General features: G+C 44.1%; 3 protein-coding genes across 3 annotated transcripts; 1 reads left to right on the top strand and 2 right to left on the bottom strand.

Annotated features, from left to right (window-relative positions):
- Positions 1-7349: 7349 nt before the first annotated feature.
- N7457_006184 (Peptidase S10 serine carboxypeptidase) lies at positions 7350-9093 on the bottom strand (the record flags this gene model as incomplete). The annotated part of the gene is made up of 4 exons (XM_057177228.1): positions 7350-8236; positions 8298-8524; positions 8604-8877; positions 8937-9093. The coding sequence occupies 4 exons, from the start codon at positions 9091-9093 to the stop codon at positions 7350-7352; spliced, it is 1545 nt and encodes a 514-aa protein (XP_057031530.1).
- Positions 9094-10738: 1645 nt separating this feature from the next.
- On the top strand, positions 10739-11521 carry N7457_006183 (enoyl-CoA hydratase/isomerase family protein; the record flags this gene model as incomplete). Its single annotated transcript, XM_057177227.1, has 3 exons — positions 10739-10861; positions 10924-10983; positions 11057-11521. The coding sequence occupies 3 exons, from the start codon at positions 10739-10741 to the stop codon at positions 11519-11521; spliced, it is 648 nt and encodes a 215-aa protein (XP_057031529.1).
- A 418-nt stretch (positions 11522-11939) lies between these two features.
- On the bottom strand, positions 11940-13919 carry N7457_006182 (uncharacterized protein; the record flags this gene model as incomplete). The annotated part of the gene is made up of 6 exons (XM_057177226.1): positions 11940-12146; positions 12205-12353; positions 12407-12528; positions 12586-12680; positions 12736-13499; positions 13559-13919. 6 exons carry the CDS (start codon positions 13917-13919, stop codon positions 11940-11942), a joined length of 1698 nt encoding a protein of 565 aa, XP_057031528.1.
- Positions 13920-14815: the final 896 nt, after the last annotated feature.

The raw sequence follows: 14815 nt of genomic DNA, 5'->3' as shown, positions 1-14815 counted from the left end.
GACCGGCGTGCTGGCGGGTCCTGGCAGGTAATATAGAACTAGAGTGAAGGAATAGCAGGGTGCTAGTATATTTATAAACTAATCGCTAAAGAGCTAAGTTCCCCTAGCAGTCTCTATATAGATGACCTTTGGCGGGTCACGGGACTAGGTCACCTAACCCGGTAGGACTTAGTCTCCCTAGTGCGGTCTCTAGCGGGGGGTTATGCTACCCCTACTAGGTCACGGGTTCTAGGTCACTAGACTAGGCGGGATCTAGCCTATAAGGCACTCTCTTAGTAGAGGGTTGTAATATTTTCCCCTTCCTTAAAGAGCTACGTCCTTATAGCTAAGGGTTAGGGTCGAGGGTCTCTTATAGTCGAGATAGGGAGGGTTCGAAAATAGTATATATGTCTAGCTGTCTAAAAGAGGGTAATTTGTCTTTATGGTGGAAGGTGTAGATAGACTCGGAGCTTTAAGCGTTATCTCTCTTCGTCGCGTATAATCTAAGTTCTTTATACATTTTTCACTTATCTCTCTTCGAGTTATAGCTTTCTTCTTTCTGCACTTCCTCGTCCTTTCGCTTTTTCTTCTCGTAGCTTTTCGTCGCTTTGCTTTTCTTCTTATAGCTTTTCGTCGTCTCGCTTTTCTTACTATAGATTATTTCGACTTATTATAGTAGCTCCCTTTCCTCCGGTCGCGAGTACGATATATACCTCTATTAATAATTACGCCCCTCCGGCCGTCGTCTCTCCTACTAACCCTATAAGTATATAGTATCGGCGTTATATAGACTGTCTTAGATATAACCCGGGGTATATATATATCCCTCCGCCTAGCGGGATTAACGTTAATACTCCCTAGTATAACTATTATATAAGGAAGCGGTAGTCTTATATAATAGTAAGTATAGGCCTCCGCTTATATTAGCGGTTATTAACGTTCCTTAGGTCGATTCTAGGCTCGACGCTTAAGCTAATACTTATATCTTAGCGCCCTATACTACCCCCGCGTAGAATATATCGTTTCTTACGATTATATAGGGGTTTCGAGGTACGCGGAACACTTTAACTCGAGATATCTATACGGGTATAGTTACGCCTTTTAGTCCTCCTCGCGCTACGCCCCCTCTACCTCCCCTACCCCCTCCGCCCCCTTCGGCGTAGGTTTTATTAATAAGTCGGGTTATAGGTTAGCTTCGGGCGCCTCCTTAGGCTAGATTACGTATATAGCAGTAAGGATATAGGCGTATCTCGGAGGTTACTCGTCTAGTATAGGTAGTTATTACGTTATACCCTTAGAGAGTATTAGCTATATTACTTTTTGTCCTATTTTTCGGCGATAAACTCCTACGTATCCTTATTATACGTCTATAGTCTTTTTAGGATATTTTTCGTCCGCTCCTTATCTTTACTAGTGTTCTAGATCCTCCCCTAACCTATCTATAGCGTGTGCTTACGTAGCTAGTTATTTTCTAGGGGTCTATTCGGTAGTTAGCTATTAGGTTCGGCGTTCTTAAGCCTACTCCGGTCCTTCTAACCTTCCCGGAACGTATCTAGTAGTAGATCCTAGGTTATATTAACTTCTTCTTTATGGATCTTCCTCGGCGTATTATATACTCTAGCCGTTCTTTCTTCTTATTATAGTAGCTCTCGAATACTAGTATATCTTCTACGTTTTCTCTCGGCTTCTAAGTATTTTCCTCGTATCTATATCCTCTCTATTTAATAAAGTATTTAGCGCCCTTATAGTTATCGGTAAGGATCTCCTCGATCTCCTATTTAGGTTAGTTATCTATTAGTATAGGATCGGGCTACTCTTAAGCTTTTAGCGGATCTCCGTAGTATAGCTCTAGTATTAAAGTGTATTACGTAGGGTAGATCTTATAGTATTTTAGCGTAAGGATTAGCTAGTATACTTATTATCCTACCGTGCCTACTATCGTAAAGGGTCCTATATAGCGGTTATCTAGCTTTTTATATAGTCGTCCTAAGTTAATATACTTATTTCTTAGTATAACCTATTATCCGATTACGAAAGACTTCTCCGTATATTTCCTATTATAGGCTCGCTTTATTATAGTTTTCGACTCTTCTAGGCGCTTCCTTAGTATTTCTCGTATCTTTAGTATTTCCTCTACGCGGCTTTCGGCGTCGTTATAGGTTTCTATCTTCCTATCTAGTACTAATATTCTTAGTTCTAGTCGGAATCCTAGTAATACTTCGGCTAGGGATATTTTTAGTATACTATAGGTAGTAGTATTATAGACGATCTATACGAGGGGGATCTATCTTATCTAATCGTCTTAGTACTAGCTTACTATATTACGTAGGTAATACTTAATACTTTAGTTTTATCTCTCTATCTACCCGTCGGTTTATAGGTTATAGGCTATTAATAGTCTATATCTTATAGCGAGGAGATAGTAGAAATAGCTCTAGAATTTTAATATAAAGACGGTACCTCTATTACTAACGAGGTTTTCTAGTATTCCCTATAGGGGTATAACCTTTTCGTAAAATAAGGTTACGAGTTCTAGCGAGTCTACGTTCTTAGTATAGGAAATATAGAGGGAATATTTTAAAAATAGATCGACTATAACTATAATTACGTCGTAGGCCTTCCCCTCCTATTTTAAGGGTAGTAGGCCTATAATAAAGTCTACGCTTATCCACTAGCCTAGTCTCTTTAGTACTAGTAGTAGTTCGAGTAGTCTATATAGCTTATAGTGTTTAATAGTATTAGACTAGTAAATCTAGTATATAAGGACGTAGTCCTATATATCCTTAATAAGGGTTTTCCACTAGTATTTACGTCTAATAGCCTATAGCGTTCTCTTCCTTATATAATAGCCTACCTATAGATCGTCGTAATAGATCCTTATAATTTCCTAGTAGATTATAGGTTCGCCTTCGGGAATATAGACGTAGTTATTATATCTTAGTAGTCTATCCTAGCTCCTTACGCTTTATCGTGTCTTCGGGGGTTATTTAAAGTCGCCGGTTTCCCGTACCCTTCTAAGTGTATTCCTATAGAACTTATTCTTCGCCTATATCTTAAGTATAAGTTCTACTATAGTTTCTAGCGGCTTATAGGTATATACGGTTTCTCCTTTAGCTACTTCGCGTATCTCCTTTCGACTCGGTAGTCTATTCGTCGCGGGCTTAGTAGGGATCTCTACGCGTACTATAGTTATTATAGCGCCTAGATATATCGTATTCTATAGATCCCTTTAGTAACTAGCGCCTTTACCGATAGTCTCTTTAAGTCTCTATATAAAAATATTACGACTTATAGCGTCCGGTAACTCGTCTACTATATAGTCGGGTCGTCTACTAGGAGCGTCTATAAGGTTCGTTTTCCCTAGGCGGAATATAATAACGAAGTTAAAACCTACGAGGTATTCTACCTAGCGTACCTAACGTCTCGTAAGCTCCTTAGTCGTTATAAATTAGACGAGATTAGCGTAATCCGTTATTACTACGATTAGGTACTTATTTCCTTCGAGGAAGTAGCGCTATTCCTTAAACCCCGTAAAGATTACTAGTATTTCCTAGTCGCCGACCTAGTAATTTCTCTCTACTACTAGTATCTTCCGGGAGTAAAAGGTGATAGGGTACTAATATTTATCTTTATAGAGCTATAATATAATTACGTAGATAGCGACTCCTAACGTATCTATTTCTATTATAGTTTTTAGCGTAGCGTCAAAGTATATAAGTATTAGCGTAGTCTAGAAAGCGGTCTTAGTCCTTTTAAAAGCTTCTCGCGCTTCTTCCGTAAAGACGAACCCTTCTTAGCGCTTATTTCTTCCTTTCTTTTATACGTCTAGCCCCTTAATTAGATCGTTAAGGGGGGCGCTAATTATCGACTATTTCCTAATAAAATATCGGTAGAAGTTAGCGAAGCCTACGAACTACTATATATCGAAGATATAGGTCGGCTCTAGCTACTAGTTTATCGTTTCTACTTAGGTAGGGTCTATAGTGACTCCGTAGCGGGAGACGATAAAGCCTAAGAAGTCGACCCTCTCTACGTAGAACGTATACTTACTAGGTTTAATAAATAACCTCTACTTAATTAGGCGTTCTAGCACTTCTCGGACGTAGTATACGTAGGTCTCCTTATCCTTCGAGAAGATTAGTATATTATTAAGATACACTACTAGATAGACGTTAATAAGTCCTACTAAGGCTCTATTAACGTACGCCTAGAAGGTAGCGGGAGTATTCGCGAGTCTAAACGGCATTACTATATATTCGAAATATCCGTAGCGGTATCTAAACGCTATTTTCTACTTATCTCCCTATTTTATACGGATCCTATAGTAGGTATCTTATAGATCTAGTTTAGTATAGATCTATACTCCTAATAATCTTACTAGGGACTTATTAATTAGTGGTAGAGGGTAGCGGTTCTTAATAGTGATCGCGTTTAACCCTCTATAGTCTACGTAGAGTCTAAGCTTACCGTCTTTCTTCGGTATAAAGAGGATAGGTATACCCGATTAACTCTTTAAGTATCGGATCTAGCCTTTTTCGAGGTTCTCCTTAATATACTAGCGGAGGACTTCTAACTCCTTAGCGGATAGTGCGTATACTAGCCTCTAAGGGGGTATCTTACCTAGTATTAGCTCGATTACGTGATTATACTCTATATAGGTTAGAAGGGCTATAGTACCTTCTTTACTCGCTACGATAGCTAGATCTTAGTATTCTAGCGGGAGTTTAGTTAGGGGTTATACCGGATAGGGGGTCCTATCTAAGCTTTATATTGCCCCTAGTATCACTATAAACTCCCCGGTAACCTTATCGACGTCTAAGCGTAGCTCTCCGAGTATACTTTATAGTCTTACTTCTTTCTCGAAGTCTTCTAGCGGGAGGGTTTTAACCTCTAATAGGGCTATATTTCTATACGCCTACTTACTAGTTACCTAGTTAATATCCGGGTTTACTAGTCTAAGCTAATCTATTCCTAGGATTATATTATAGATCGTTATATCTACGGCTTCGTAGATTATTTTAATAACTCTACGGGTTCTATTCCGGTCTATTAGACTAAGCTATACTTCTCGGCTTCTATATAAAGGGATCTTACGCCTATCTATAGCTTCTACTAGGCGGGTATTTATTATATACGTCTCTTCTAGGTTCTCTTTTATCTATTTCTAGCTTACGAAGCTCTAGGTTACGCTACTATCTATTAGCGTCTTAGCTACCCCCGTCGGGGCTCTAGTCTTAATGTCTAATATTAGTACGTTATAGACGAGTGCTCGGTACACTCCCTTACGTTCTCCGAAGAGAACTATCCCTAACACTATAGGAGTCTATAGTATAGGGTTATCTATTTTTTTAACTTTTCCGCGGCTATAGCGTTTACTATAGCTTTCTTACGGTAGTCCTTTATATAGTAGCCCGGCTTACTATAGAAGTTATAGAATTTACTATCTCCGCTCTAGTCTTATTTAGACCCTACGGTAGCTTTTCTACCCTCTATAGTAGTCGTAGCTTATTATATAGGGAAGGCGCTATTTCCCTTAAAGGGTCTTCTACTAGATTCTTACGAGTCTATAGTATTTCTTAGCGCTATCTTCCTAGCCTCTCTAAAATATAATATCCTATCTAGTATTACTTTCTTAATTTAGTTATAGAAGGCTACCTAGTCGTCCTATTAATCTATAGCGGGGGCTATAAACCTCCTTACTTCGTCTTATACCTCCTTAACGACACCCGTCTCTAAATAGTCGATTCTTATCTATCTAGTCGGCGTATCTTTTAGGCGGTTATAGAGTCCGGTAAGCTTTAAGGCGTATTAGTATATATCCTAATACTTAGCTTACGTTATCTACTACTAGTTATATTTAGCTTCTCGCTATATCTTAATAGGGTCGGTAACCTAAGCGAGCGCCTATATTTCGAAGACTAACTAAGTAAACGTCGTACCTAGGTTATTCCTACGGTATTCTATCTATATTATATTAATCTTCGGCGCTAGGAACTCGGTCACTCGGTCTACTTTACGTACGTCGCTAGCGAACTAATCGGGGTATCTATTCTAGAAGGCTTCCTAGTTCGATTTAAAGAGATTATATTCGCCCGAACTCTCGGCTCTATACGTTATTATATTATAGGGTATATATAGTTCCCTCACTTCCTTCTAATAGGATAGGTAGCCTCCGGCACTTCCTTACGATATAATCGAGTTCGTACGGGTAATATCGGGTAGTTAGTAGATAGTTTAGCTAGTAGTACTACCTAGCGAACCCCGACGAATCTTAGATCTTTATATTCTCGTCTATAGGATTACTACGTTTTCTTCTTCGTCTTATAGCTCCGCGCGGATCCTATTTTTCTCCTTTACTAGAGCTAGACGTCTTTTAAGGGTCTCTAACTCTCGGAGTTCTACCTCCTTATCTACCTTAGTCGGGGTTATCGGATCCGGCGGGTTTCCTCCCTAAGGGTTATCGTCGACTCCCTATATCTCTACCTCTTCTAGTAGGGGTTATAGGGGTCCCGGGACATCGTTCGTTTCCGCGATTAGGGCTAAGGTTCCCCTTAGGCGGTCGCTCGTGCGTCGAGTTATCGATATTACGTATTTTAACGGTCTAGTTTAATTAAGATTTAGCGATTAGAATATTAGGACCGGCGTGCTAGCGGGTCCTAGTAGGTAATATAGAACTAGAGTGAAGGAATAGTAGGGTGCTAGTATATTTATAAACTAATCGCTAAAGAGCTAAGTTCCCCTAGCAGTCTCTATATAGATGACCTTTAGCGGGTCACGGGACTAGGTCACCTGACCCGGCAGGACTCAGTCTCCCTGGTGCGGTCTCTGGCGGGGGGTCATGCTACCCCTGCTAGGTCACGGGTTCTGGGTCACTGGACCAGGCGGGATCCAGCCTATGAGGCACTCTCCTAGTAGAGGGTCGTAACAGACGGCCGTAGGCCGTCGGATCGCTAGTAGGCTCCATCACCGCCGATCATCCATTGGCTCTAATGATCAATGGTATTTAATTATTTCCTTGCTAGCCTCTTATGCTACCCCTAACAGCCATGCTTTTAGGGTGGAAATGAAATAAGAGACACAAGTTTTGCTATATTTTGAAGGAATCATGTACAATGCGATGCCGAGCCTCCAGAAAAGCAGAGCGAGCAAGGGTAACACTTTAGAAATGGAATCATAACCAACAGAGTCATCAAACAACATGAAACGGCAGTCCTAGCCTCCGGCCAATCCTAAACATGGAATTGAGATGGATAGCGCTGAAGTCTCAATCAAGGCAAACGTACCACATCACCCGTGGTCCGGAGTTTACTCCTGAGTTATATATTTGTGGGATTTTGTTAACTCAGTTTTCAAATAAAGACAGAGGAGGATCAAAGATGCTCATCATCGCCCAACAACCACTGGAGATGGCGGTAGGACACTCGGCCTTGATCCTGCGGCTGACGGTGACCTGCTTGATAGGTCTCAGCGAACATCAGACCACGCTCATAGTGCTGAACACCCATCTGGCCTTGGGGGCCATCAAGATCCTCATAATTCTCTTGGGCATCAAAGACTGAGGCATATTGCAGATCGGGCATGTCGATACGAATGGGAGCATTGGGACGAGACTGGAAACCTAGCTCGCCATTCCAGGTCATGTTCTGAATTGCCACCAATGTTCCATTCGTGATGATCAGATAATCCCAATCTCCGTTCGAGATCAAAACCCGATTGGTGGCTTCGATGAGTCGCGGCAGGACATCCTCGGTGGGATTGGCAGACTCGTCGAATACCTGCTCTGGCCCTGGGTCTTCACTCACGAAGACGCTGTCGACGCTACAGAGCTCCCACTCGATATCTTCGGGGACGTGGAGAGCCCTTTTGACATCGGTGCGGTTGAAGTAGGTTGTAGGGGCTGGTTCGTAGGCAAGATCTGTGGGGAAGCCTAGGACATCCCACAAGAGTGGGCACGTTTGGCTGATCTTGTAGGGACTCCAACATGGGTTCATATTGAAAGCTTCGAAGTATATCATGTTGAAAATGTCGCACTCGGAATAGTCCATATACTTGGATGGCTGCACTCCAGAGGGCGGAAATGTGAAATACTCTTCAAAGTATGCCTCATAACCGCATTCTGAGTAGGTAGCTTGCAGATCCTCCATGAAAGATTGATTGAAATTGAATAATTCGGCATGTTGCTCAACGAATGGGTATGCGGGCAGTTCTGCCTGGATATAATCCCACTGGCCGATACACGCATCATACATGAGGGCTCCTAGCATCGATGAGAATTTGGGACCAAAATACTAAAACTTGGGGAAGCTTCCAGATCTTACCGCTGACATTGAAGTGTTCGGTGTCGTTCTTGTCGAGCATAGCGCTGGAAATGTAGGGCACGTACCGGCCCGCATAACTTTCACCAGTCAAAAAAATTCGGAAGTTTTTGATGCCATAAATCTCTTGGAATGTTTCGAAAAATTCGATGAAATCCGCAGCTATCTCCTCATTGTTGATGGCAGTCGGTGTACCATTTGAAAATCCTGTACCAACCGGTTGATCGACCCTAGACACACCCAGGGCTCAGTCAGTTGATCAAGTAATGCGAAGCTGAGAACATGTATCCTGTCTCACAGATGACTTACCATAACATATTTGTCAAATTAACCCACGAGTACTCATTAATGACTGGCTCATAAGTGCCGGGTTGCCAGGTGAAGCGGCCGTTCTCCTGCAAAAATCCTTGCATTGAACTGCATCCCGGCCCTCCATTCAGCCAAATTGTGAGATCGTCGGTTGGCTCACCGATCTTAGGCTGGAAGATATAGAACAAGGAAGCGTCTTCCTTTGTGGGGATAAAGCCCGAGTACATTTCTCCCAAGTCGAAATGAACATCTGGTAGGCTTTCTACCACATGCGCTGTGGAAACATGGTACTTTGTCAACCGAGGTCCAAAGATTGAACGGGGTGAAACATACCTTTGGTCTTATTAGTTAGGAATCGGTAATTTGATGTGTCGATGGGCTCCCCTTCATGTGTATGATGGGAACCGCCTCGAGTTGGCTGCTTTGCTTCGCCGCCATTCATGAGCAGCGTGGAGGCCAGCACGGCTCCAGTGACAAATTGACCGAACATCCTGTTGATTTTGTTATAGACACACGTACGAATTCCAGCGTACGTGTAGCGTAGGGTTAGCTTTGCACAATCTCAATCAATCCTCGCGGTCAGAGTTGAGGAGTGGCTCCTTATATACCCCTGTGCGCTGTATATATCAGTTTTCAGTCCCATGGTATGACTATTGACACGATGTCGGGGGCTTCCTCTTTTTTTTTCCATCTTGTTCCTAATCTTCCAATGATAGCTCGATTTCCAGGGGATCCACTGTGCTAATGGATATTTACTGCTCAATCCAGATAGGCCCGGTCTAGGATATAGTGAAATTATGCAAGTGCAAGGAGCTGTTGCGACTTCTGTGGTAGGTCATAGATTGGAATGTCGATATCCATCAAAGCAAGCTCATCCTTCAATCCGATTTCGGAGCATGGATAGCTATTGCAGCCATAACAATGCAGGTCCACACAAAATGACAGGAAATTGGGAAGCAAAACCCACATAGCGAACACATACAATGTGCTAGAGCTGCGATCTTTCTTATCATTGGGAATTATGCGCACTAGTAGGACTCAGCCCCGTTCGAAAAAGAGTAACGATCGTCCAGGTCGGCCCCTGCTTTCCGACTTGCGAAGAAGGGGTCGTGCTCAAGTGCCATGACAGTCGGACTTGCTGCGCCTCGTTGAGACAGGTGTTTGCACGGTTTGCATGTTTACCATCTCTTCGAGGTTCGCTCTCTCTTCTTCAACCCATTCAGTTGCAACTGTTGATATTGGTGGCTATTTGCCCATCGCAGTCATAAGAATCCAATGCGAGCCGTATCATTCTTTTCCTGTTTCGTGACTATTGCCTCCAGCGAGCATACCGGATGAAAGCATTAATGCCACCGACAAGCAGCTCCGCCGCTATGTGGACCGCCAAGCCCAATCTTGGTCAGTTAGGATTTGTCTTGGCACAATTGAGCTTGTCTATACCTACGGCATACTCCGTACGGAGGACCAATTGAGAGAAGGAATGCCTCTCACCCTCAACTTCATGTTAACTCGAGAGGGAAGGAGTGGAGACGACTCGCTCGACCACTCACTCTTCGGGTGAACCGCAGTCCGACTGGGGGAATTTTACGAGATATGGTACATGAAGAAAATTCGCCATACAGATTGAACAATGAAGCAACTTGGCATTAGTCAGAAGCTCACGAAGTGTTGCGGCCACAGTACTTCGTAGAAGTTGCCCGTTAAGGATTTTCTCCCATGGAGTAACGGTTACATTGTGGTTAGGAGTGGATTTGAAGATTTACCGATCCCTGTCTAGTTCCGGAGAAATTGACTTGACTGGTGGTCATGGGGGACAAACCGGAAGCATGTGTTCGGCGTTTCGCTGGCTCTGATCCCGTTGCTCGGCAAAATGCCGCTCGGCGATTATCAAGACTGCACCGTTGACCCCATGGGGAAAATCAGATCTGGCATGAGGAGAATGCCATTAAGATCTAGGGCTATATGAGTCCATTGGGCTCGATGACCGTTCGCAGGTTACGGACTCATTCTTGCAATTACTTTGTGCAATATTTTGTACAATGGACCCAATTCCCAAGAGCGAGCACTTGAGAGTTGAGCAGCATGGCGCTGTGTTTGTGATAATCTTGCAAAACCCACCGCAAAATCGACTGACAATGCAGCTATGTCAGACGCTCGTTGAGACCTATCGATGGGTTGAGCGACAGCTTTCGCAAGGAAAGCAAAACCCTGCCGGCGCTGTGATCCTCCAGGGGACCGACGACAAATACTTTTCTACAGTACGCGGATTGATAATCTGCCAATAGCTATTTGACGATCGTTGGGCTAACTTGGTTGAAAGGGTTTGGATCTTGATGAAAGGGAAAAGAACCCATTTGCCAGTACGGATGGATTTTACCCAGTAAGAAAATATCTTCATATCGGCTTTCAGCCTAGCAGAGTCACTCATGTAGCTGACATCTAACTGTTATTAGCTTTTGCGCACGATTCTTGACTTTCCCTTTCCAACAATTTGCCTCATCAATGGGCACGCTTTTGGAGGGTCCGCGGTGCTTAGTCTAGCCCACGACTACCGAATCATGAATTCACAACGCGGGTTCTGGTCGATGCCGCCTGTTAATCTGGGTCTTCATTTCGACGGGATGGGGTCCTTACTTCGGGCCAAGCTCAGGCCTGAAGTGGCTCGGAGGGTGCTATCGGAAGCGCACAAATTTACTGGAAAGGAGGCGTTCGAGAATGGTATTGTCGATGCCATCGCAACGCCAGGGGAAATGCGCTCTTGTGCCTTAGCGTTGGCAGAAAGTGTCAAAGACAAGGCCAGGATGGGTGTATATGCGCTGCTGAGATCTGAGCTATATGGGGATGCACTCCGTTCCTTCCAAGGGATCAGCCATGTTCATAGTCGAGAAGTATCTAGACAGCCAAGGATGAAGCTATAGATAAATATTGAATGTTGATAGTTCCTTATCGCCCGTAAAAAGTCCCTTATTTTCATTTTCTTGGTTCATTCAATATCCTATTACTTGTCCGTTTCAATCGAGCATACGGAAGTTTCGTGCTGCCAAAGGATGGAATGTTCCTCTCACACATCAGATACGCACTTCCTCTAAATACTGGCTGATGAAATCTTCGGTTGATCCGACTATGTTTCGAGATTACCAGTGATTGCGTTGTCGCATTTTATCTTATGGGAGATAGTTCCAATCCGACAGACAAGTCATAATAATTTCTAGACGAAGTCTCATTTATTATGAGAAAATCGATACTTATCTCTCCTTTTAAGTCTGAGCTTGAAGGGAGCAATCGATTGGAGTTCTCTTCCAGTGTCCAATTGTGTCACTTCAATCTACAAACAAATTAAACCTTCGACCTCCGGAATGCCCATGTCTGGATTCCAGGATGTCCACCAGTAGGAAACAATTCCTTCTTTAGCAGTCTTTTGACTACTTTACCCGTTGAGCTCTTCGGAAGTTCAGAGACGACGCGTAGTATAGTAGGCATCTTGTATCCTGCCAAACGCTCGCGAAGGTCCATCCGCAATTTCTCAAGCGTCAGTGGGGGAACCTATAATTGAGATTAGCTGATTGAGAATCCATGACTTTGACAATATTTCATGACTTACGCCGTCTCTAAGGACGATTGCCGCAGCCACTCTTTGTCCAAACTCTTCATCCTCGGCTCCGACTACCATGACTTCGCTGATATATGGCATATTGAGAATTTCACGTTCAATGTCAAGGGCTGAGATCTTGTATCCGCCCGATTTGATAACTAGTTCGGTCAACGTGTAATCTTGAAGGATGTCAGAGGTGAATGGTACGTACTGTCGATGGATGCCCGGCCAAGAATGAAGTAATAGTCGCCTTCCTTTCTGGCAATATCGCCCGTCCTGTAAAATCCATTCGGTGTAAATGCTGCTGCGGTAGCTTCCGAATCATACATGTATCTAGCAACTGTCAGGATTCAATGGATCCGGCGAAGGACACGCACAGGTTATACATACTCTGTGAACATGTGTGGGCTCTTGACCAAGATTTCGCCTTCGTCCCCATTCGAGAGTTTCACTTCCAATCCAAAGAAGACTTTGCCCACCGATCCCTGGACACACATTAGCTCACGCTTCATTGTGGGGATGGAATCTGTCGGGACTCACATCCGGGTTTTCAGAATCCCCTGGTCTCACACTGAAGACACTACTAAACTCAGTGGCGCCATACCGTTCCAAGATCCGTTTCCCGTTCAGCAATTTAGACCATTTCATCTGCAGAGAAAATGGAAGAGCGGAGGTTCCACACATCATCAAACGGAAAGCACTGGCAGCCTGAACATATGACCGAGCCTGGGGACCTTTAGACAAAACTTCTTCGAAATGTCTCATCAACCGCATGTACATAGTTGGTACACCAGAGAATACGGTGAGCCCACCCTTCCTCCATCGATCCCAAATTTCTGCAGCATTGAATCCAGACGATTGGAATTCGATAGTAGCCCCTGCTAACAGGAACGGCATGAAGGTGATACCGATTCCGGTCGCATGATGCACCGGTAGAGTATGGAGAACGACGTCGTCTTCCTTGAGCCCGTACCAGTCAGCAATGGCCTTGGCATTCATATCGATGAATGATCGTCGCTTGACGGCGCATTTGGGTGGTCCGCTTGTACCGGAGGTGAAAATAGCCAATCCATCACCGTTGTAGTCAAGGTAGTGATCCGAGGAAACGACAATCCGGTCATGAGGAATAAGCTTTTTGCAGATTTCGGGCCGAATGCTTAGCGAAACAAAGCTCGGATCGCGTGTTGTGTGGATGGTCTGGGCGAGACGTTGTCCGAACTCCGCATATTTCGAAGAACACAGCAGTGCAACTGACTGGCAGGTGTTGGCAAAATATAAGGCTTCCTCCAAAGGGACCGCGGTAGCTATGGATGAGCTGGTTAATAACTATCTTTGAAATAAGGCGTCGGAAAGGGTATCTCACAAATTGGTACAAGGACTGCACCCAGAGCCACGGTGGCTAGGAAAGCCGTAGCAAACTCATAGCCTCCCGGTGCAAGCAGATTGATACACACTCTGTCTCCACGCAAAAGCTTAGCCTGAGTATCGGCGTCTAATCTATGAAAGATCGCGTTCCGAAGATGGAGTACATCCGACAGGAGTTGGCCGTAGGTTGCTTGGTGACCATAGGTGACATCGTTGATTGCAAGTGAGCTGCGATTGCCCGCCAGATATAAGAGTCGACTGAAAATTGGGAAGTTGGGAAGAATATTTTCTCCAATGTGCTGCGGCAATTTAGTACTAGCAGGCACAGGAGTCTCTGCATAAGTTGATATGGAGTTCATCGTGATGGTTGGGTGATAGAATGTCCCTCAGTTGTCGCAGGATATCACCAACAAATGTTACTCGTGTGCCTTCATTAAAGAGCAGATTCCCCAACCTTATCTGGCCTTGATCTCTAAATTCCATGCCTGCTGGAGTTGATCTAGTTCCGCGCAAGGGCCCCGGCGCAGTCATTGCCAGTTCGCCGAAAACGCCGAAACGCCATTTTTGGGGTATGTTGATCCGTTCATTCAGATGGTTCAGCGCCGTCGATAGCATCAGTACTTGATTCACTGCGATCTCGACTTTGGGAGGTATTTGCGGTGTCTCGGTGAAGTGGCACTCAAGAACGTGTGGTATAGTTTGAACAACACCACGGATAAACGTTACTGTATTCCTAGTGAACATACGCAGGTAAACTCTAAGGGAGTTACCAAGGTCTTCAATATCATGACTGTAAGCTGTTCTTGATTTTCTAGAACTGTGCCATTTCTGTGATAGCCTCAGACTACTGGGGGTGGTGTCGTTACTGAATCATTATTGCCACGGCCTGTACTCCACTCGAATAGTGAATACCTCATTGCTTTCTAGGTTCTCATTGTTTTCCATGAGCTATTTACCCTAAATGGTTTATTTGGAAATTTGGAACCTTTCCATTTTCAAACATCTTGATTCTTTCCGCACATACATGCCGAGATGTTGTTCATAAATTTCCCGCTGTCGTGGAAATATCAGCCGTCAAAGCCAAGTATCGAATCCCCTGGCTCCGTCCTCGCAACAGCCCCTCCGCGCTGCCGTTTAGGGGATTGCCAAGCTTTGTGGGGTAAACCCGTGCTCTGAGTCCATTGCGGGGGAGGATTCGCCGATCTAGTACTGCCCGGCGATTCGAGCTACTAGCTACATCCCCAATGAACAATAT

Source organism: Penicillium paradoxum (genome assembly GCF_028828445.1).
Source record: "Penicillium paradoxum strain IBT 22861 chromosome Unknown utg000005l_segment0_segment0, whole genome shotgun sequence".
Taxonomy (NCBI): Eukaryota; Fungi; Ascomycota; class Eurotiomycetes; order Eurotiales; family Aspergillaceae; genus Penicillium; species Penicillium paradoxum.
Note: the sequence above shows the minus strand (reverse complement) of the source record. Positions and strands in the feature narration are given on the sequence as shown.